The sequence below is a fragment of the Boleophthalmus pectinirostris genome, unplaced genomic scaffold (assembly GCF_026225935.1).
Source record: "Boleophthalmus pectinirostris isolate CB_2022bp ecotype Guang Dong unplaced genomic scaffold, ASM2622593v1 HiC_scaffold_22, whole genome shotgun sequence".
Lineage (NCBI taxonomy): Eukaryota > Metazoa > Chordata > Actinopteri > Gobiiformes > Gobiidae > Boleophthalmus > Boleophthalmus pectinirostris.
Genome location: NW_026571190.1, coordinates 2,182,880 through 2,207,804, shown reverse-complemented (window position 1 = coordinate 2,207,804; position 24,925 = coordinate 2,182,880). Strand labels below are relative to the sequence as shown.

The 24,925-nt window shown below is 40.4% G+C and overlaps 1 protein-coding gene across 1 annotated transcript in view; it reads left to right on the top strand.

Moving 5' to 3' along the window:
- The window catches only part of mad1l1 (mitotic arrest deficient 1 like 1), a 237,739-nt gene that overhangs the window by 116,784 nt on the left and 96,030 nt on the right, over positions 1–24,925 (top strand). The window contains exons 15-16 of the mRNA XM_055158345.1: positions 779–869; positions 24,706–24,919. Coding sequence (XP_055014320.1) covers positions 779–869; positions 24,706–24,919 — 305 coding nt within the window. The remainder of the gene's footprint in view (positions 1–778; positions 870–24,705; positions 24,920–24,925) is intronic.

Below are 24,925 nucleotides of genomic sequence, written 5' to 3'. Positions count from 1 at the left end.
TCAGACTCAGCATCAGTTCCAGTTAGAATTATTCGGGTCTTTCTGAATCCCGACAGGATGGTTTTCAGTGTCACTGAAGTCCAGACTTTGTCCATCCATCCAGTGACTTCAGGAAAGTTTCATGGTGCATCCTACTGGTGTCACAAGTTTCTCTCTCACTCCAAACTTTTTCTGCTGCTCGATTATCATTTTCAGCTGCAGATTTCAAGACTTGCAGTTTGTAATCTGCAAAATCTGATTTTGTTTTTGGGGGCATTTGTGTTCAGTCTTCTCAGTGTCTTTAGAAGTTTGTTTAAATGTTAAATAGTTCAGTGGTGCAGAAGTAATGGTGCGATCGACTGACATGATACAGACAGAACAGAGGCTCTTTCTGCAGGAGACATGTGCAGTAGAGTGAAGTGACAGTGGTGCAGGAGGAACAGGAGCAGCAGATACTCACACACAAGACTAGAACCTCTCACAGCTTCACTGTGAAACTTTTAATATATAAATCACACCTGAGTATATGTCGCAGTAAACACCCAAACCATGAAAAAAAATAGTTCCTTATAATACATATACATATAATACAGTATGAGAAAAACAGGGTCTTTAATTCATGCTGAGAGAAAAGAGACTGAAGTTTTTGTCTGTTTTTGTCTCATGTGGATATGCCTAGAAATAACAGAGAGATTGCATTCTACAGTTTGAAATAGTCCATTTTCCAGCTCCACACTTTTTGACTTCTATAACATCACCTGAGTGCGTTCTATTGAGTTTGTGGGGGCTTGTGTTGCAGACAGAAGATTGAAGACTTGGAGGCGGAGAGACAGCGCTTAGAGCAGCAAAACGGAGAGCTGGAGATGAGACTGGAGAAGAACACTCTACAGGTGGGTTAGCCGAGCAGACAGACCCCCTCCTCCTCTTCTTCTTCTTCCTCCTCCCTCTCCTCTCCCACCTCCTCCTCTTCCTCTTCCTCCGCTGGGGCTGATGGATCTCCGCGTCCTCCACAAAAAGGAAACAATTTGATAACCCCGCGAGCGCTGGGACGGCACCCATTCACTCACACAGACCTGTCCTCTAACCCAAACGCTACAAGCACCCAGCTGGCACGTCAACAAAGTCCTGTGGGAAAAAGATGTTCTGACGCTATACATGTGTTAAAAAGAGCTTTAATGTGTTCAGTGTTTCCTGCTGTGTTGTTTTAGAATTCATGGTGAATTAATGAAGAACTGTCCAATTAGTCACTGGATTTAAGATTTTAAAGAGGGGGTAGAATCCGTGTGTCATTTGTTAATACATTTTTCAAAATAAAAACAAAAATAAGAAAACAAAAAAACTAAACTAGTTTCTTCATTTGTCTCCAAAACCAAAATGAAAAAAATGGGTAATGATTTGTTTTTTTCAGTTTTCGATTTTGTGTTTAAATGAAGAATGAAAAAAACGGATCACAGCCGTTTCCCGTTTCCGTGACTTAAACTGTGATGCCGGATTAAAACAGGACTAAAAACAGGACTAAAACAACAGGACTAAAACCAGGACTGAACAGGACTGAACAGGACTGAACCAGGACTGGACTGAACCAGGACTAAAACAGGACTGAAACCAGGACTGAACCAGGACTAAACCAGGACTGAACCAGGACTGAACCAGGACTGAACCAGGACTGAACCAGGACTAAAACAGGACTAAAACAGGACTGAACCAGGACTGAACCAGGACTGAACCAGGACTAAAACAGGACTAATCTTGGACTTAAGAGCGAGAGAGAACTTCGAGCAGGGTGTCCACAAAGCTTGATCATGTGTCAGCTGCTCTTAGCCGGGTGTGGAGCTCTGCGCAGGTCCTGTGGTCACCCAACAGTCTACATGGGTGCACCTCCGGACCCGTCCCGACACTCAGTCCTGGTTCAGTCCTGGTTCAGTCCTGGTTCAGTCCTGGTTCAGTCCTGGTTCAGTCCTTACACGGCGCAAAAGTCCAGCATCAGAGTTTAAGTCATGGAAACAGGAAACAACCATTATCTGTGTTTTTCCATTATTCATTTAAACACAAAATCGAAAACTGAAAAAAAAAAAATAGTTATCTGTTTTGTCATTTTGGTTTTGGAGACAAATAATGAAGTTTTTTTCTTATTTTTGGTTTCATTTTGAAAAACGAATGATACACAGATTGAGTATTTTACTTCTTTGGGTTATTAAATGAAAACATAATATATTTAGGTCACCATGTTACCTCTTATTGTTTTAAAAAAATGCTATACTCTCCAAAAACAAAGTATTAACGTGTTTATAAGTTTCAATTTCATCCTCCCTCCCTTTGCTCACTGCACTAAGTCATTCCCCCTTCAGAGCGCTATCACAGCACAAACAGCGTGCATCCCGCTAATGAAACTATGGCATCAGGTTTGCACTACATTGCATCAGGTTTGTGAAGTTGTGGTGTATTGTTTTGTATCATGCTTTTGTAGATTTATGGAGGAGTGTCGTGTGGGAGCAGCTAACCGGAAGAAGGTTCTGAATAGGGTTCAAACTTGCATGCATGACACATAAGACCTCTTCAGGCATGTTTTTGATAAAGGAGGAACATTTAAACATGGTAGAAAGCTAAAACAAAAGTGGATTTTCCATAATACCCCCTCTTTAATATACTGTGATTGCAATTAGTTTTGCTAAAGATTGTGAGTGTGCATTGTAAACAACTCCAGGAGCATTAAGAGAGATGCAAAGTTGAACTAAGAATTAAAGATTAAAAAGAAATTAAAGATTAACTAAGAATCCCTTGTGTCCCTTGTAATGGTCACATTTTTATACAGCATTTTTCCACCTTCAGGGCACTCAAAGCACTTTACAACAAGGAACCACTTCACAAATTAACATACAAACACCAGTGTACGCAGACACTAGGGGCAAGGTGGATTGCCGTATTTTCCGGGCTATAGGTTGCGCTCTTGAGCCTCCAAACCCATCAGAAAACGACCGTGTGCCCTGCAGCTCCACGAGTTCAGTAAACTGCAAAGCCGCACCACCCGCCAACACACACGGAGCAGACAGCGACCGCTCAACCAAAAACACCCGAACGGAGCGAAAAAGCGAGCGCAATGTGCCACTTCTAGACACAACTGAACAACTGAGTCACTGCGAACACTAGGGGTGTGCAAAAATATCAATATATCATATCATTAAATGTGTTGATACTGTATCGATATCATGGGCTGCTGTATCGATATATCGCCAAGAGTATTTTTTCTTATATTTTACTCAATTATTTTGTTACAGAGCTACAGTTTGTTGGTTGTTTAGAGGAAGAATACTTGTTTATGCGACGTATTTGACATTTTTACTGTTTTGATGAGTAAAATGTTTGTGTTTCATATGAAGTTTGCACAAGAAGTGGTTTATCAAAGTGTCACACTCATGATTTAGCCTTGATTTTTGTTGAACCATGTCGAATCAATTTGAAATATATTGTATTGAATTGAAAGTGTACTGTATCGAGATATGTATCGTATCGAGATATGCATTGTATCGTGGCCTATGTATCGAGATATGTATCGTATCGGCAACTTCTTAATGATACCCAGCCCTAGCGACCACGCCAACAATCCGTTGGTCCCAGACAGCACCCTCCCTACACGCCACAACTGAACAAAGCCCAGAGTCACTGTGAACTGTTAAGTTTCCTTTAAACTCTGGTGCAGCTTATTTATGAAAAAAGTTCGAAAATAGACCATTTTATGACCATTCAAAGTGCTCCTTATAATCCAGAGCGCCTAATAGTGCGGAAAATACAGTAAGTGTCTTGTTGGATTCGAACCACCAGCCTTTGGATCAGTGGACAAATGCTCTACCGACTGAGCTGATGTACAGTTTCGAGATGACAAAAGTTCTGTTAGTTCTTTGCATTCATTATATAAATAATTGCCGCCTCTGCGATTCAGTAATTGCACCACTTCATTTTGTAATTTACATTTGATTTGGATTTTCTGCACGGTGACGGGCCTACACTGTGCCGCTGAGCCGTGTTTGTCTGCTCTGGGTGAAAAGTTGCATCACTTTTTGAGGCTGCACTAAAAGAAAATCTCTTAAAGCTTGCTTCACACTAGAGGATTTCAAAATCTTCAGTTTTTAAGACTTGTCAAAAAGTGTGTAGACTACAGACACAAAGACATTTTGTAGCGATTTGTCTCATACTCACTTGAGGAACAGCCGTACCACACACCTGCCGCTTCCACCAAGGATTTTCTGCAAGTGTCACATGATCAAACGAGCAGCTCTAATGAAAACAAATACGTGAGGATACGAGGCGAGCCGCGTGCGTGCCTCTCCACGCTTTTATTCACCGTTAAAATGAAACTAAACAATGAAACGTGTGTGGGTTCCTGTATGCAACATTGCAGTTTCAGTTCATTTTTCCTGTATCCATGGCGATCCTGCATGGAGCTAGCTTTTTTTTTTTCTTTTTCAAATGACATTACAATCACATTAGACAAGCCAGATGCTTTCTTTGATGTTGCATTCGTTGATCCATCCGTCTTCCACTTGGATCTCGGGTATGACATCATGTCCACGCTTCAACCTTTTATTGTTGGACTCGGCGTTGGTGTCATGTGATGGTAGATCATTTTGGCATGTTAGCTAGCAGGAAATTGGCTAAAACCATTGGGTTACACTGAATACTGAACCATAGGCAGTGATACAGACACAGTAAAGTACTGCAGTAATATAGACGCAGTAAGGTATTGCAGTAATACAGACGCAGTAAGGTACTGCAGTAATACAGATGCTGAAAGGTACTGCAGTAATATAGACATGGTGAGGTACTGCAGTAATACAGATGCAGTAAGGTATTGCTGTGATACAGACGCAGTAAGGTACTGCAGTAATACAGATGCTGAAAGGTACTGCAGTAATATAGACACAGTGAGGTACTGCAGTAATACAGATGCAGTAAGGTATTGCTGTGATATAGGCGCAGTAAGGTATTGCAGTAATACGAGTGACTGAAATTGCCATTTAAATCACCAAAGCATCCAAACACAAAGGAAACGGTTTATACAAGTGACACCGGATGCATTAATTTTGGATTCTGATTGAGAATTCTTGCTCAATCTCCGTTCTAGGAAAAGGGGCGTGTCAGTCCATATCACTAGGCAACGTCCACTGACCTCTGAGTCGGTAACAAAATTAGTTACCATACATACAGATCAGAAGTACATGGGATCAATACATTTACCAAGAGAACATTTGTGGTTGGAAATGTTCAGTCATTTTAATTTAATTTTAAATTTGTTGCTGTTGGCTTCCAATTTCAATTCAGTTGGTAAGCAGTTCCACAGTCTAGTACAGGCCAGGGCATTGTCCAGCTCCCGGGCCACATACAACCCTTTGATTGACTCTGACCGGCCTGTCTCATGCAAAATAACTCTTTTCACATTGTGTCTTCTGCACATACACAAACACAATTTGGGTTTTGGAACATTCATTACACAATAGTTTTGAAGTCTTACTGATTTCTTGGAGACAGTCACAGACCAGGATCTATGAAAAACCGACTATTGCTCCTCCCCCGCCTGTCCTGAGAAAGCACAGGCTCCGCCCTCCAAACGTGACGTAGGCGACGAGTGAGTCGCCCTTCCTCCGCCATCTCAGGGAGGGAGGGGGAGACAAGCGTGCACCCTGATAGAGGCAGGAATAAACTTTTATTCATCATGGCGATACAACGCGTTCAGCCGCATGTGTTGGACCCGGAATCGGATGAGGAATTTGAGGTGCACGAAGCTCAAGCACCGCGTCCACATCAACTGAACATTACTGATTGGTAAAGTATTAATAAACACTAGTAGATCAACTTATTATATCGTGTTCACTGCAGTGTAGAACAATGAGCTTATGCTGTCGCTTTTGTTTAGGTGTTCATGTGGGAATTGTCAGACAATGCAGGGCAGAGGTGGGGGAGGGGACAGGTGTGCAGCGCTTTCTGCTATGTCAAAGGCGTCATAGGTGTAGGTGCCGCGTCATCGTTGTAGTAGCAGCTTTAGTTCTTTGTCATGTGGGAGGGTGACAGAAATACACTGCAATTTGTTTAAAAATGCTGAATCAATCTAAAAAACTCTTTGGCGACAAATACAGGCCCACGCAAAGTTGATTGTGTGTGAAATGGGCTCTTTAAGGAAATTTTGAATTTTTTTTTTTTTTTTTATGATATTTTTTGTAAGGCAGCTGCACTTTTTCATTTCTTAGTCAGAACATAAACTCTTTCCAGTCTGAGCAGCTCATCAAAACAATGATGTTTACTGCTTTTTATAAAGAAATACAATTCATATTATGGAGAATGACATTTTGTCCCTCCACAATATTTTCTGTTTCTCATGTGGCCCCATGGAAAAAAAAAATTGCCCACCCCCTGGTCTAGTCCCCTTTGGCAGAGAGAGAAACAGTGGGACGACACGAGGAGCTCTTGTAATCACTCTGTGTACAGTTTATGATCCTGGCAAATTTTGAATTCACTGGTATTCAGCGGTTAACCAGCTAGTTTTGCAATGCTACAGACTTTTTACACCAATACAACAGACTTTCTACTCCTTCCTTTCCTGTTGTGTGTATAAACTTCACCTGGTAGTTTGTTTCATGTAAATACTCAGATATTGATCATGAATCAGGCCAAACTGTGCATTATGAACATTTAGCAAAACATTGTATTACTAAATTTCCACCCACGTCAGGTTTAAAGCACTGCTCCGGAGAACACTGTAAAGGCTGAATGGACTGGAGGGATTATGATGGCACAAACAGAGGAGGAAGAATTCACAGAGCGTCTGTGCTGGAATGAACAGTGACCCATTGGAGCTTTCCCCTCACACGGGGGCCAGGGTTACACCACTCCACTCCTCCAGTGCACACTCTTGTACTCTGTTGGCCACAATCACTGGATACAAAGAGCCTGTGGAATAACACATGGTCTCTAGGTCTTTGTCTGAGAGCAGTGTCCAAACACAACAAAACTGCCAATCAAAACTGCTCCTAGCGGTAGCCGACCTCAGGGGAAAGAAGGCACCTGATCGGTCTGTTATTCATGTCCTTATTTTTATTTATTGACAAAATAGCCAAATAAAAAATCCAGAGTCATGTAGAGTGGGTTAAAATGAACATTTTTATTCCAAAATAACAAAACTGGCAGAAGCAGCTTTTCCAATAGAATGTGAATTTGAACCATTTTGGGCAAATTCAGGTCTCTGTGTATTTTTTTATAGTTTAGCTTAGTTTAGTTTTAGGTTTAGGTTTAGTTTTAGTTTTAGTTTTAGTTTAGTTTAGTTTATTTGACTTATTTATTGTCATGCACCATTTAGTTGGTGCTCAGCCCACATTGGCTTATAAGGCACATAAAACAATAAGCAGACAGATCACACATCAACCATAAAGTGTCTAGGGTCCCAGGCTTTTAACACAAACTGAGCTTTAGCTTTAAACAAAAACTCCAGTCTCTCCTCATCAGACACGGCAAACCAACAATAAGATACATTAAACAACTGACAGCGCAGGTCATGATACAAAGGACAGTAGAACAGAACATACATTTCATTTATATATATATATATCAGTCTGGTGCCCACTCCCTCCGTTACACCTCAAGCCCATGAGAGCAGATTACTTTAGTTTTGGTAAAACATGTGAAACAAACACACTCACTGGTCATCCATTATTCAACAGAATCACATTTCACTCCCCTCAGATTTTTAGTGCTTTGCTTTAGGGCTGTGCTAAAAATCGAAAGAGCAATAGATCGCGATCTCTGCTTTGGTCGATCTCGATGATAAGACATGTGCATTTTAATTGGCAGGTCTACAGCCAATCATGTGGCAGTAAGAGTGCATAGTTTTACGCTCTTAGGAAAAAGCACCTGAGCCACAGCTCCTCTCTTTATGGCCCCTCATGTGTTCACAAGTTTTGACTTAAATCATCATCTGACCCACACCCCTGCTCCTCCTCCTCCTCTCTGATCCACCTGCAGCTCCTCACCTTTTCTCCTCTTTCTCTCCTCTGGTGCTTCTCATCTTTATCATTTAAGTTACTGAAAGTAAACAACTATTTTCTCACCATTTATAAGTCAAACGTAAGACCTCATTTAGCACATGGACATTGCTTGTGTTTCTTTTGAGAGCAGCATAGAAAAACATAGAAAATCAAGATCAGTCAATAGTCAATATACGTGTTCCTGATTACTCAGAGATCTTTGTTCAGTATTGGACATTGGTTGCCTGGGATACAGAATATAAAGTTTATGCTTAAGACAGAGCTCACATTATGTAGATTCAAGTTTATAGTGAACTTTATGGGTAAATTTGAGCCATCCTTCAGTAACTGGAGTATGTAGCAGGTTTAAAGGTTGTATGAAGGATTTTTTTTGTTTCAAATTGTCAATGATAGCATTATAGAGGTGCAGTAGCCTTGTAATTATGATGACCAAAAAAAAGAGAATAAAAATTCATCAACTCTGGACGTGGTGGGGCTAAACATTTGCCAATAGATAACGACATTGCCTCGTTATCTGTGAGCTGACAGGCTGTCAATCAATCTCCCTACGTTTCTAGCGTAACTGACTTGCCTGCGCGCCGCCGGTACGTGGTTTACGTACGTCCTGTCACGCAGTCCACAGACGCAAGACCGCACAGACGCTGTTTACTCCACCAACGCAACAGTTCTTAGCGGCTTTTTTTGACCTATATCTTCCTCGCAGTTCGCACAAAGTTTGTTGCAATGGCAGACAAGAATCCAGGAGCAGTTAGCCGCAAAAGAAAGTCCGTTTTTGAGGTCGCTGAAAGAAGAAGACAAGGGGAAAAGCAGCGAAGCCAAACTAAGGTGATTCTTGAAGATTCATTCCAGCGATGGCGCAACTGAAGCAGACGCAGGGTCTAAAGACTGACGCACTGGTCGCCAAATTACTCCTGGACAGGTCACTTCTGCTTATTATGAAAACGTACTTTATTTCCAAGAGCTAGACAAACGTTTTTCAGGACACGAAAGCGATATCCTATGTCTGAAAACGTAATTTTCAAGGCAAAGAAAGAGTCCGCTTGCTGCTGCGTGTTGTAGCTAGTTCATTCGCACTGAATCTCCGCGCACTCTTCTCTGCTCCCCTTTCCTGCTCCTGTCCCCGCTGCCCGTTCCGCTCTTCCCCCTGCTCCTCACTTCTCCGGGCACGGAATCTCCGCGCACCGCTCCCCTCTCCTCTCTCCTCCCCTCCTCCTCTCCCTCTCCCTGCTCCGCTCTTCTTCCTGCTCCTCACTTCTCGTCCGCGAACGATATGTCCACACACCCCCTCCCCCCGCTCCTCACTTCTCCGTCTTGCCTAACCAACACTGTAGTTAGTTGTTTACAAGTCATGTGCAGCTCACCGGCTGTAAACAAACCTGTTTCTGGCGTAAAGAGGAGGCGGGAGAAGGCGTTTCTACGTAGGGAGCTGTAGGGGAGGGGGGGTGGTTTCACGCATGCGCAACATTTGAAAAAGGACAAACAGTCGCTGGATTTCTCGTTCCTTGGAAAATCCTCTATACAACCTTTAAACCATTTTAGAAGAATCCAACTCATCTCTTGATGTTTAGACAATTATTGCTGTATCATTTGCAGTATACATATTTCTCCTTTTGAGGGTGAACTGGGGTAAAAACCCTCCTGCCAAGGGTCACAACAACAGTTTTTGCCTTATGCACGATTTTGTTATTTCTTATTTTATTTATTTGTAAAGAGAGAGCACATATTAATGAACATCAAAAATGTAAACATGTAAAGATTATAGCCAACGTGGATTCATTTCCATCTTCAGTCCCGCGGCGGGTTGATGTAAAATCATCTACAGGACAAAGAAAAGTACAGCAACAATCACACTAAAGTACATAACACAAGCACACTCTATACATACAACACACTCAATATACACAACGGTTTGAACTGGTGACCTTACCGTCAGAGGGCAAACGCTTTCTGACAGCTTCCCTTGCATTCACTAAAGAAATACAGTCAGTGTTGGGAATAACATGTTATAAAAGTAACAATTACTGTAATGCATTGCTTTTTGCTGTAACGCAGTAATGTTCGGCATTACAGGGGAAAACATTTTAATATTTTACTGGGTACAGATGTGAGTAATGCGCGTTACAATGCTTTTTTAACCTAGATTGAAGTGGTGGGTTTTTCGTTTTTCTTCATACAAAATCGCTAAAAATCACCGCAATATCAGCAGTGGTCAAACACTGGAGGTGCAACCGCGTAGACCGTGATCGCGAGCGAAAGAACCGACGCAGAACTCCACGCTCCACAGAGCTAAACACAGCTTATGCCCGATCGCGCTTGGGGGTTCTCTCAGGGGTGGCCTTAGATTCCAAGTTCTAGTCCAAAATTAGTCCTGGTTTGGGCCTGGTTTAGTTTTGGTTTAGACATGGTTTAGTCTTGGTTTAGTCTTGGCTTAGTCCTGGTTTAGACCTTGTTTAGTTCTGGTTTATACCTGGTTTAGTCCTGGTTTAGTCCTGGTTTCTGGTTCAGTCCTGGTTTAGTCCTGGTTCAGTCCTGGTTTAGTCCTGGTTTAGTTCTGGTTTAGTCCTGGTTTAGTTCTGGTTTAGTTCTGGTTTAGTCCTGGTTTAGTCCTGGTTTTATTCTGGTTCAGTCTTGGTTTAGTCCTGGTTCAGTCCATATACAGCGCAAAAGTTATTTTGGTGAGAGTGACTTAAAAGTGCAGCAATAGTAATGTAATGTCTTCCATTTTAAATACAGTAATATTGTAATGTAAAGAATTACTTTGTTCTGTACATGTTCTATTCACTCAAGATTTATATTCTATGTTTTCAGAAGGTAAGCTTTTTTTTTTTTAAACATTAAAAAAGTATAACCATGTCCTTTAAAGAACACATATGCGTTATTGTGTTTTTAATTCCCAGGCTTTTGGTCACATTGGGATCAGTGTTTCATATTTTTTATAACTTCTATAACTATACTGTATAAAACAACACCTCTGTTTCCATTAAGGCATTTAGGGCATTGGAGCTCAGTCTGCTTTCTGCAAAAGGAATGGACATTTAGAACAATGTAAGTCCTTACCCCTGTTGAATGTTCGTCTAATAGAGCCATGTATTCATTGTGAAAAACTTTAGAAAGCAGAATCCAGTATACTGAGTTAAAAACTGTGCTGGAGAAATTCGTATTTTTATCAATGATGCAACAAAACTGTCCAACTGTAAACAGAGCAGTTTGGAGTGCTCAGAGAAGATGACTTTGGATTAATGGATTCCCCATAAAGTCAATTGTGCATAAAATGTGCTCTTCAGAGTCCCGCTGTGTTACTCTTTAGCCAGAGAATAGACTACACTAAAAGCATGTGTTTTTTTTCTCATTTTGTACAGAGCTGAGAAAAACAAGTGTCTTTAAAGTGAGCGGGCCTCTGTCTCCACTAGGGCTGGGGAAAACTGAGAAGTTGCCGATACAATACATTCCTTGATACATGGGCCACAATACAATACATATCTTGATACAATGAGCTTTCGATTCAATACGATTTATTTCAAATTGATTTGATACGGTTCAATAAAAATAATGGCTAAATGATGGTTGTGACACTAAAACTCTTTGTTTAACCAAGTTCTTATGAAACACAAACATTTTAAACATCAAAACAGTGAAAATGTCAAATGTGTCACATAAACGAGTTTCCTTCCTCTGAACAAAAAACAAAACTGTAGATGTAACAAAATAATTTAACAAAATATACCACAAAATACTCTTGCTGATATATCAATACAGTAGCCTCCAATACCGATACTTGGTGACGGGTAAATGAGTCGGAGCTCTGGTGCACGTCTCGATCTTTCTGAAACAAATTGCTCTGAAGCAATGCCTCAGAGCTCGTCTCACAGCAGCTGCTCACGTGACCAAAGTGTGGAAGTGTCGGTCCCTCCCCCTACTGCTTCTCTCTGCGTGTCGATCACTTCAGTGTATCTAAGCGTTTCATTGGCTCAGCGAATGTTCTGCTCTGTGATTGGTTGAGTGCTTCAGAGTGTTCAGCGCACTTCTGTGGTTTGACAAGCGCTAAACTGCCACAGTATAAAAGATGCACCAAAATTTCTTAAAAATGTTGGGTAGTGAGGAGTATTGTGTGAGGTTAGGGTGATTTTGGCGACTTTTGGCATTTGTTTCATTTTCGATGGCATCTACAAGTGGAAAAAAGTGATCCATGGTTTGGGATCACTTTGATCTAATTCCACCTAACAAGGTAACACCTATTTTCTTATTTACAGCTGCTATTTATGTTGCCCCTTTACATATTATTTAAAATCATCATTATTATTATTGTTGTTGTTTACGGTGTTTGCTCTGCACACAACTATTGTCTTATTGTTAAATTTGTCCACTAGAGGTTAGTGTTTCTCCAAGGCCTCAGACAATTCGAACCATTTGAGACAAAATTGCGACTGAGGTGTCAATGCTTCACGAGGCTCCATTCGCCCATCACTACCGATACTGTATCATCACAATAGACGATATGATATGTCAATATTTCGATATTTTTGCACACCTTTAATCTCCAGAAACATGACTCTCACTGATCCCGGTTATATTCTCCCTTTGGCTGTAATATTCTAGTCAGGCCAGCGACACCTAGTGCCTCCGCTCAATTTCCTTTCTCTCCAGCAACTCGGTCAGGAATCAGAATACACTAGATGGTTCGCAAAAACCCCGGAAGTGTGAGTTTGGGCAAGAGCCAATCAGCGAAGAGCCATACATTCAGTGAGGATTTAAAGCCGGAATAAAGAGAATGTTTGGTGAATTTCTTCAAGGGGAAAGACATTATTGTCCTTCTTCCTATGGGATTTGGGAAAAGCTTAATATACCAGTTAGTCCTGTTAGCGGCACATTACATACGTGACTACCAAATAGCAGTGATTGGTTAAATGTTAAAAAGTACCCGCTTACAGTCGATCAAACTAATTCTAACACTGTGAGGTCAGACGGTTTCTACGAAATAAAATCAGCTGATGAATCAGGCTAATAATATTCCACAGTTTACCATAAAACTTCATGGATAAGGTTCTGAAGTATGGAATCCTGTAGGAATTGCCACCTCCACAAAGTTCCGCAATGTGGCTTTAGGTTCACTGTGGTGAGATAGACACATTAATAATGAAAACAAAAGTAAATCTAACGTAAGAGCTTGAAATGATGATTTGTGAGTTTTTTAAGCGTATGCACAGCTCAGACCTGCTCAGTGTGAGTTTGATGGAGCCGCTGCAGTTTGAGCTTTTAATGCAGCCGTGCGTTGAGCCAGAGCACCATGGGGCCCCGTGGAGCCTGCATCAATGCTCCACATGGTCAGGCTAATGAACAGGCTTTTAGTGCTCCGAGCAGGACCAGCATCATTTTACATTTCAACTACGAAGAGAGAAACTTTTATATAGTTAGACAAGGATAAAAAAAAGAATACATAAAAATTCAAATTACCAGATTAACTAATATATCGCAAAAACTGTCTCACAATACTGGTTGTTGCAACAATCTACAAGAAAGTGATTTTAAAAAAATGCTCTTCTGTTTGAATTAAAACATCATATTTTGGTCGTGATTTGGGTAACATTTTATAATAACTACACCTTATTTAGCCTTAATAAAGCATGAACAAAGACTTAATTAATAATGAGCAAAGACCTAATTAATAACAATTCACGGTTAGTAACTACTTAATTACTACCTTAATTAGCACTTGCACTTAATTTGCCTGTGCTGTAAATAGTTACTCATAATTATTTCATACTTAATTACTCATGAACTAACCATTTGAGCATTTATTAATGATTAGTAAACTATGAGAGAATGATTTACTAATAATACAATGCAATGATAATTCAGGCAGCTGTTATCTGTTAAGTCTTTTCTAAAGTGAAGACTAATTATCCTTTATTAAGCATTTACTAATCGTGAATCATTATTTATTAAGTCTTTGTTCATTATTAATTAAGTCTCTGTTCATGCTTTATTAAGGCTAAATAATGTGTAGTTATTATAAAGTGTTACTGTGATTTGTTCTAATCCAGATTTTTTTACTTCTGATTTTGCCCTGGTCAAGTTAAGTTTTGACAAAGTATGATGTATAATGGTCATTTTGCTGTAATTTAAAGCCCCACCATGTAACTTTTTAGTCAAACTATTAAAGCTTACATGTGAAATTAGAATTCAGCATTGCTCCAGTCAAAACCTTGAAGAACATTAGTTGTTTTTTGATACGTCCTTGAGCGTCCTTCTACTTATGTACCTCATGTTTACAACGCTGCTATAGGCATTGTCCAATAACGATTTTCTTTTCATAAACCTTCAGCCGCCTCTGTAGCTTCAACTCTCTTCTATTTCCATTCTAATTCATTAAACACTAGTGTGTACAATCCTCCAGTCATCCAGGTAGAATCCATGGCAAAAGGAGAAATTAAATTTGTGAACTGGACAAACTTTGGATAAACTTTTGTCCAGTTAACAAATTGACTTTCTCATTTTGTCACTGAACAGTAGGTTTAAAGATGCACCGTGTCATTTTCTGGTGGAGTTTACACTACCTTGCTTGTCTCCATAGATACATTAGTTGGAATGTTCCACAGTTGCCATTAAACTTCTCTAGCTTGTGTTTAACAGCTAAAACATCTCTTGAAAAGAATGTATTCTTACTGTGAGTGGCTGCTTTCCATAGATCTGATGTGTAACTTGGCCTAGTAGTAGGCCTAGTAGTATTGCCTGGTTGTCTCCATGGAGATAGACTGAGGACAAACAAATGACACATGGGCCTGCATAGACTAGGGCAGCGACGAGCCAAATATTTGTCCTGAAAATTGTGGAATTTTTCAATATTGGACTGATGGAAAATATACCACAAATCACAAAATTAGCTCCAGTATATAATGTGTCCATAAATTTGACTTTGATCCAGAACACATACTTCTCCAAGACTATTTAAAGATGTGAGTCTGGTAACCGATAAATCTCAAAGTTCTGATGGGCGTGATTGACAGGTGTATTGGCCAATCAGCGACAGATACGTCTGCTTATGAGGACATGAAGAAAGGATAAAAATTTCACATTAGGGACTGAACAATTTCTGCAGAATCAACTAGTGAAACTTTTAGTCTGAGGTGAGACAAATGTGATTTTGTTCAAAATGGTGGGTGACCAATGAGCGCCTTTTTTCATGTGTGTCACTAAAATGAACAAATCTGATTGGACATTGAACATGGCTGGACACATGACTGAGGAAGTGGTTCTTGATGTCCCTCTATATAAATAATACAAAGAAAAATATGATTCTGTATTTGCAAGGCAATCCTTAAATGCTACTAATCTGGACTATACAAATCTCTTCTCCTCCCTCCTTTACCTTCCCTGCAGGAGCTCTGTCATGACACGCCCTAGCCCAGCACTTTACATCCATTACTCTGCAGGCATCTCCAGCTCCACGCCTTCTGGAGCATGACCGCCAATCTCCAGCCCATTTCAGAGCCCCCGTGTGCAGCCGCGAGAGTGTGAGAGCTCCCTGGGCCCGCTGGTCAATGGCCTGGTCACTCCTCGTACCAGTTAATTTTCATGGTCCCGTCACGGTTAAGCGCGCCGACCATACCGTCGTGCAGAGCTGCAAGGACAGACGTTTAAGAAAGAAAAAGAGTTTAGAGATGGGCGTAAAAGTGTAAGATAAATTCTAATTGGGATTTTTATAGTCTATATCTGGCTCTGTGCACGGCGGCGTGAAGATGGGAGACAGTCAGACAGAAAGGAGAAAATGGACTGCCGCTTAGGCCAAAACATTCCAGGCGAGGGTTGTCAAAATGATCGAAAATCAGATACTACTGTAATTGATACTAAAACTAGCACTGAAACTAGATAGTCATTTGAGCAACTATCAATACAAAAAAAGTCCCATTGACAGGACAGAAATGAACTTTCCTGAATAGCTTTGACAGCAGTTGGTGCAACTGCACACTGGTCCATTCAAACTAGAAGCTCTGAGTTGGGTTTGTTTTTGTTGGTGTGAAAGCATCAATCGCAGAGGACGGAGACCTCAAAAAAGAGGTGGTCTCGGTCTGTTTGACTCCGAACCAATTGCCAAACTCTGGTGCAGTCCCTTTGATGTGAGTGCCAATTCCAGTCCAAACCATAAACAGTAGGTCCAATCCAACTATTTGAAATGCATCATAGGAGGGCACCTCCCCTGATCCCCAATTTCCACCATCCCGAATGGCTTGTGCGGCCCGACAGTGGACCCCCTACATAATAACTATTTTCTTGCCTGGTGCTGGCCAAAGAATCGAACTAGAATGATCTTGAGCTGTATCAAAACAGAATATAAGAGCACATAGACTAGTATGGACAACTATGGAACCTTCCTGGACCACTGAATACTACCATTTAATGTTGAAAATCACATTCTGTTGTCTAAAGAAAGTGTTTTTGTTTTGTTTTTGTTTTAATATCATTGTGGTATTGGAATCGGTATTGAGTATCTAGTCTATTCCTTAGTATGAAATCAAGTTAGAATATTAGTATTGTGACATCTCAACCTTCAATAATCCCTGTAGTTCAAAATTGGTCTGGAGAACAGGTCATAAGACAGTCGACTCCTAAAATAAATCTATAGAAATCCTACACTTTAGTACTGGGTTTTCATATTTAATATTATATAATCTGCTCACTAGTTATCCATGCCAGTACTGTAAGATGTCTTAAATAGCTCACGGACTTGACATTGACCTGTGTATCTCCCTCTCCCCCCTCTCCCCTCTCCCTCACACAGAACCCTGGGAGCAAATGTGTTTTTATTGTGGCCTATGAATAAGACATGTGCGGCCCGAGGCGTTCACTGACTCTCACCTTTTTCTGTAAAAATCATGTTTATATGCATGGCCACAAACGCCTCATTCTCCGCCTGTTAGGAATGGGATGTGAGCACGTCTTTGTGTTTCCCGGTCCCGCTTGTTAAAATGATGCTGTTTTATTGGAAACTACAAAGTGAAATATTAATCCTGCGAATGACCTAAATCGGTGGAAATATTATTTATAAAGAGTGTAGCAGAAGGCAGTGGTTGGCGCTTCGGTTTGGTTTATGGATGACTTTGTTGTTTAGAACTTGCATGTGGTGTTATACTCATTTCATCATCTGTTTTTATTACCAAACCATTAATATCACTTTTTTAAATGTATTTGTCTTAATCAGATTTACACCATCTGTCAAAAGTTAGAACTAGTGTGTCACAATACTAAAATTCCATATTTGATTTCGATGTCAAGGAATAGACTCTATACTTGACACAGATTCTGATACCACGATAATAAAATAAAAATAGAAAATGTGATAGTGTGTGTGTATTAAATGGTAGTACTGTATTTTATATGACCACATGGCCTTATGTGTGTAATCCCTCAGTGGTCCAGGTAGGTTCCATAGTGGTCCACGGGTGTATACTAGTCTATAATAATAATAAATCTTTATTTATAAAGCACTTTTAAAAACAAGGTTTACACAGTGCTGTACAAGCAGCAAAGAACAATACAAAAAGCATAAAAATAGTAAACAGAAAGCATAAAAACAGACAATGATGGAAACAATCCAATTAATTATAATAAATAAATAAAAAGAAATAGAATAAAAGAAATAAGGAATAAAATCAAGCTGAAACCTGCTAAAGAAAGGCCAACCAATAAAAATGTTTGGTTTTAAGAAGTGATTTGAAAGATGATAGTGATGGTGTGAGCCTTTTCTCTTCAGGCAGGTCGTTCCAAAGCCGAGGCGCCTGGACTGAAAAAGGCTCCATCAGCCTTCGTCCGGAGCCTGGACTTTGGAACAGGCCGCCGCAGGGACCTGCCTGACAGGTCCCTGTGGTGGCCGTCCACCAACCATCCACCACTCCATCCATCTGGACCATTCAGGGTGCATGGTATTCATCAGTGAACAAGACAGTTTGAAAATCTTCATGTATTTCTGGGCCACTGGAGCTGTTTCTGCTTGTGAGCATTGTTTAAGGTTGGCCAAATAGAAGATTTATGCAGAACTGCAAGCCTCTGGAGGATCCTACACCGTGATGTTGGAGGGACTCCAGAGACACCAGCAGCTTCAAATACCTGTTTGATGCTTTGTAATGGCATTTTACCAGCAGCTCTCGTAATCCGATGTATTTGTCTGGCAGAAACCTTCCTCATTGTGCCTTTATCTGCACAAATGCATGTGTGCTCTGAATCAGCTGCAAATCGTACCATAGGACCACGATCACACTTAAGTTTTCCTGAAATATTTAAGGTTTTCATACCTTGTTCAAGGTATTCAGCTATTTCAGGCACTAGAGAGATCCTTTATCTTTCCCATATTGCTTGAAAAAGATGGTCTGATTAATAATGTGGAACATCTTTCTTCAGTTGTTCTTCCTTTAATTGGACTTACATGATAAACTCATTGGCACAGGGGTCTGAGGTTGATTTCACTGATCCAAAGAAGCTGAGACACAAAACCATCCATGAGTTTCAGTGGAAAACAGAACATTTTACCTTTATGACACTTAAACACAATTTGCATAATAATTTGGAACGTGGTGTAAAATCATTACCTTGACAAATAAGTATCAAATTTCAACACTAGTTTTGATTAGCATCTGATTTTCGGTAGTTTGGGCAATCGTTAGTAGATACTTCTATAATAGTTAGAATGCACCTTGTAATGTAACATTTTTATCTTTAGGTTTACATACATACATTATAGATACATACTGACGGCATAAAGTATATGACGCAAGATGTATGGATTTATGTAGCAACCCTAGACTTAATGTAGAACTGTCACTTACAGCGGCTAATCTACATCCAACACCCATGTTTGGAACTCAAACAAAGAGCCAGTCAGGGGCGTGGTTGTCAAAGGTACACGCCCCTGCCGTTTGCACCGCTGGTTTGGCAGGGGGTGGGCGCTTAGTAACAAGATGTGATGGCTGTCCATTAAACTTGTTACTAACTGTTGTTGTTAATGTTGATTTATGGGCAAAATGGCAAAATAAAAACATGGCAGCTTAAAAAAATTGAAGGTCAGAATGATAAACCTGACAGTAATGTTGCAGTACTGGAGACCGCAATACTTGGTCTTGTCTCTGACTCGACCACATTTAAACTCTGTCTTATCTCGGTTTTGATCCTCAGAGGTATTGATTAGAGCCTGACCGATATATCGGTTGGCCGATATGGACACCTGGAGATATATCGGCTATCAGCCGATATGTTTGCTGATATGGGCCTATATTTCACGTGGGCATGTTATACCTCGTTATAAAGCTTAGACTCTCTACATTATGTTCATTTAATCCAATTTACAGACAGATAAATGTCCAAATACTTGCTTCCACATCAGTATTTATCTGCGGAGTCATTTGTCTGTGTGTGTCCGTACTGTCCCTAAACACACGTCACTCATGTCAGGTCACTCACGTGTGTTTGTTTACACCCGCAGTCTGGATTAAAAGGACATTTATTAGTGCAGACTTGTGATGTGGGAGGAGCCTGTGTGAGCAGTGAGTGTTGGAAATAAGTCGACTTTGAAGCTAGTTTTGGTTATTTGTTAGCGATTAGCTGCTGTAGCTCCCACACATAAACAGGCTGTTTTCTATTGGTCTATTGTAAAGTGACTTATATTGGCCGTATATTTGTTACTGGACCTGCATTAATATGTAAATGAGCTGTGAATAGACGTGTGAATTATGACATTTGCGCACATAATTAATTACCGCGGCGCGCAGCATTTACGGCTAAAGGCTAATAGCACTAGTTTCTTTACTAGCCAGTAGTGATGGGTCGGTCGCGAACGAAGCGGCTCTTAGATCCGGCTCTTTGAAGCGAACAACAGGAGCCTGATCCTTATTGGGAGCCGTGTTTTCTCATTCTCCCACTTTTTTTCTTTTCATGCCGCGTGCAGACTCGTGGGAGTTTGACAGCGGCAGCGGCTCAAAATGAAATTTTCAGAAATCTGCGTGTGCATAGGAGAGAAAAAACGTGACTGTTTGGCTGTAGTTCAGCATAAAATAAATAAACCAGGACTAATCTTGGGCTCGAGAGACGGAGAGAGATAGAAAGTGAGTCCTGACACTCAGTCCTGGTTCAGTTCTGGTTTAGTCTTGCTTTAGACTTGGTTCAGTTTTGCTTTATCCTGGTTTAGTCCTGCTTGCAACAAAACAATCTGAAGAGCCGCTTGGGAGCCGAAAGAGCCAGCTGCTTTAGTGAGCCGAGCCAAAAGAGCCGGTTCTCTAAAAAGAACTGGAATACCCATCACTAGTGTCTAGAATGTGATGCAAAAATACCATTAGTCTGACCTACTGTCTGTAAATATGATGTAAAGAGTCAGAATAACAATAAATGTTGCTTAAATAAACCCAATTTAAAATCCACTAGAGCCAAACCTAAGTTTTTTTTAAACAATTCAAGATTTAGTGAATTTTTACATTATTTTACATACTAACCCTAACCCACTAAATATATCGGCGAATATATAGGCTATCGGCAGCTCCAACTACAATTTTATCGGTTTCAAATCGGCCACAACAAAACCCATATCGGTCGGGCCCTAGTCTTGGTCTTGTCCTGGTCTTAGGACTTGGACTGGTCTTGGTCTTGATTAGTGCGGTCTTGACTACAACACTACCTGACAGCAGCAGAAACAGAAACAGGGCCAGGCATTTTTCAATACAAATAAATCAGAACCAGACCTTAAATGAACCAATTTGCACACATACTCTGTCTATGGTAACAGCTAACTCTAAATGTGTGTTATATTTCAGATTCAGAATCCACAAAGTATCCACCTTTACTTTGTTGACAGAGCTGCTAACCCTTGGTCTTCTCTCAGTGAGCTTCATGTTGAAGTCCCTGAAATGGTTTTCACTTCACAGATGTGCCATGTCAAGGTTCATTAGTGGAATACCAAGAGTGTGCAAAGCAGTGATCAAAGCAACGGGTAAAGGTTATTTTGAAGAATCGAGAATCTAAAACACCAAAACACATTATGCAAAAGTCTGGACCTTTTAACCATCTCATACTGTTGTCTCCTCATCAAAACACACACCTGAAGTTGTATTTTTGCTTCATTCGCGCTGGTTTCATAAGTCCATTAACCCGGAATCATCTTTTTTGGGTACTCAAAAATGCTCCATTCACAATTTGCCTATTTAGTTGCATCCGGACTTCTTCTGCACAGTTTTTATTCTGTTATTTTCCTTTTTCACAAGTTAGAAAAAGGTGACATACTTATCCCAGGGTGACTGAAAGCACAGAAGTGAATTAAAGCCAAAGAATGCATAATATGTGTTCTCCAAAGCAAAAAGTGTGTCCAAACTTTGAACTGGTAGGATATGCTGAATTTAAAACTGACAAATGAATCAACTCTGCACAGTGTAAAGACTGTGTAGTTGAAAAGAACAAACTTGAGTATTGATGTGATCCCCATGGAGCCTGTTTAATCTGTTTACACAAATGTGTTTGGCACAGTGAAGCAGACTCATATCCGCACATGCTGGCTCTGCTCCTAATGCTCTTTTATGAACAGTTGCTGAGATGGCAAAAGCACTGGGACTGTCTATGGGTAGTTCCACTCTGTGAGTTTGGAGATGTTCCTGACCATATGTCTGCGTTCAGCTTGGACAGTTGCTGATGGATGGGTGTATTATGAAGAATGAAGGCAAACTTTGTTTTGATGAAAAGTTGAGTTCTTCCAGTATTTGAGTGAAGTCAGATTAAAGCTGCCAGAGTTGTACAAATATAGCACATAGCAATCAAATCTGAATCACAATCTGAGTTGGCGTACCTGTACTTCTACAAGCATGTTCTGAATGTGTGGGATTCTTCTATCAGTTCACATTTCAGTCTTCTCTCAAATGTGAAAATGTACTTTTTGGAGCTTTCTACTAGGGCTGGGCGATACGGATCAAAAAATATATCTCGATATATTTTGCTATATCTCGATATCTGTACAGGAAAAAAATAACCCCCTAAAAACTACAAAAATAAATATGCCAAATTCCACAAGGTCTTTTTTTTATTTTTATTTTTTTTATTGAAGTGTAAGAGGTCAGCAGTTCATATAGGAACATTTAAGATTACAAAAAAAACCTAATTACATAAATAATAATTTAACTGTACAATAAAAGAAATAAAACATATTTCCTTCTTTTCATTCATAAATAAAACAACTCAAAACAAGCTCATCTTTGCATTAACTCTGTTATCCAAACCATAACCAGAACCATGAGCTCCTTCAGCAGAAGAAGCTCAAGAGGTTCATTATTTTAACAGATCCATGTTCCAGCAGTAAGGAGCTCTGAAGTTTCCCACAATCCACTGCAGATCAAACCCAACGTTTCCAAACACTATTGTACAAGTGACACTGCAGCAGATTATTGATGAAAACCTTCTGCATAAATAAACTTTACATGACTAAACTTTACAACATATAAACATAACGACTCTAGAGCCACATCAGCCCGTTTGACATTATAATGTGTTTAATGCAGCTTTGTTTATGTTTTACAGAAACGAAACTTAAAAGAGCATGGCTAATTTGCATAAACAGCGCACTCCTTGTGCTGCTAATGGGGTTCAGCTTCTTTTGGACTAAAGGACATGACTTGGTGGAATGTGAGATGTAATGCTGATGGTTTTGTCTGTAAATGGGGGAAAAGTTTCGTGGTGCTTGAAGCTTTTCACTGGCGCCAACTTTCAACATTCACGGCGAGGAGTGAGGAGTGAATGAAACACAAGCGAACAAAATCAGGGAGGCGGGGGCGTGCCCGAACGACGCCAGAGAAGACAACAAGTGAAGCGGCGAAATCAAAATTGAATATAAGCATTATATCGATATATACGATATGTCAGAATTCATATCCAGTTAAAAAATATCGAGATATATTTAAAATATCGAGATATCACTCACCCCACTTTCTACCATCTTATAATATTGTTCTCATCAAAAACATGCCTGAAGTGGTTTTAGATGTCCTCCATGCATGTTTGAGTAATCTAGCGTGCTCTCCCGGGCCCTGTTCAAAGCCTCTTCATGTTTGAATGCACTTCTCTGCCCTCGGACTGTTAAATATAAAACACTGTTATTGTCCCTGTGGGGAAATTTGTCAACCTGTGTTACCGTGGAGACCTGTCCAGCCCCAGCGCACCTCTGTAATCTTTAGATCTGAACCTGACTTGACAAGAAAACAACAATCACAGCAGGAAAATCCTACGCCCAGCCCAGACCAACATTACAGTGGGATGCCAGGCTCAGTCTAAGGAGCTTCAGAGTTTTTGAAAAGTATGCCCAAAATTAAAATCTAAAAACTGTTAACCTAATCTCATCATTATTTGCTAGAGACTGGATCCTAGAACAAGGGTTGAATATTGCCATCATTTTTTTTGTACTTATTGTAGTAATTGTGTTTTTATAATTACTTCAAACTGTAGTTCATTTTTGCAGACAGAAAAGACTCTTGACATACTTTGTGCCATATTCATGTTGACTGTCCCTGTAATTTATGGATATCAACCATAAAATAGTTTAATCTGCATTTGAACAGACCTGATCTGCAGAAATGAACTTTTTAGAGATTTTAACCATGTTTTAGTTGACTCTTTTCACCTCCACCTGGACTTGTCCACTAGGGCTGTGCCAAAAATTGAAAGATCGATAGATGGCAATCTACTTTGGTCGATCTTGATGAAAAGGAATGCACATTTTAATCAAGAGGTCTGCTGTCAATCATGTGGCAGTAAGAGTGTGTGGAGCTGAAGAGGATTTACACTTGGGAAAAAGCAGTCAGGGCCACAGCGGGTCTTTGTTTCCTCATGTCCCCTCACATGTTAACAAGTTTTGACATAAATCTGCACAATTTGAATAAAAGTCCAGTGTCTCTTTCCCTCTGTCTCTGTGTGGGGTGCCGTTTGCCCTGCTCCCTGCTACCGTGGAAGTCATTAGATTGTTTGTTTCTTTTATTATGTCGTTTTAGATCAGCCAACCTGTATCTCCAACCTGTAGCTCAGGAGATACCAGCAGCTCTCCACCCCCTTCCAAGTGGCTCGCCAAAGGATTTCTGAATTCTGTGTATTGTGGATAATAAGTCAAATTTGATTAACTACCATTCTACATGTATCATTTTGAACTGTTTATGGTTTATAAGTATCTAACTGTTCCCCGTCTAAGACTCGCCGCAGCTCTTATATTTACTCAGTTTCTTTGCGACTGCTGAAATTGGCATTTTTGTTTTGTAAAGGTAGCTCACTGGATCAATTTGTCACTTTAGATTAATATTGTGATTTAAAATTTGCTAAATTATAACATAATGATCTACAGCTCTCATAGATTGTAACTATAGCTGACACAAGCACAATCTGTCCTCTTAAAGACAGATGCATTCTGCCCATGTAACTGCCCTTCACCACTCTTTGAAAATATGAGCATTTGAATATCAGTATTTTCAAAATAGTGTGATGCAATGTGAACTCAACCCACAAGGTCTGATAGGGGCTCTAGCAGAGAATATAAAATGCTGCTCAAAGTTTGAGTGCAGATACACAAGTTTCAAAGTTGTCCAGATGTGTTTGAGACTGAGCCCTCTTGTTCTGTCTTCACTCAAATGAAATGGTGTGTGTGTGTGTGTGTTTACAAATCAGCCGCCTGATCTCCCCGTTGTCTGTGTCTCAGGGAGATTTTGATCCAGCCAAAACCAGACTTCTGCACTTCAAGATGAACCCCACAGCTGTTGCCAAGCAACAGCGGCAGCAGGAAGTGGATTCTCTTCGAGAGGAAGTGACACGTCTGCGGGAGCTGGTGCGCTCGGTACAGGAGAGCGGGGCCCAGGATGAGAGCAGTGTGCTGGGGCTGAGCCTGAGCCTGCCCCCCTCCAAAGAGGTCCTGGGTAAGA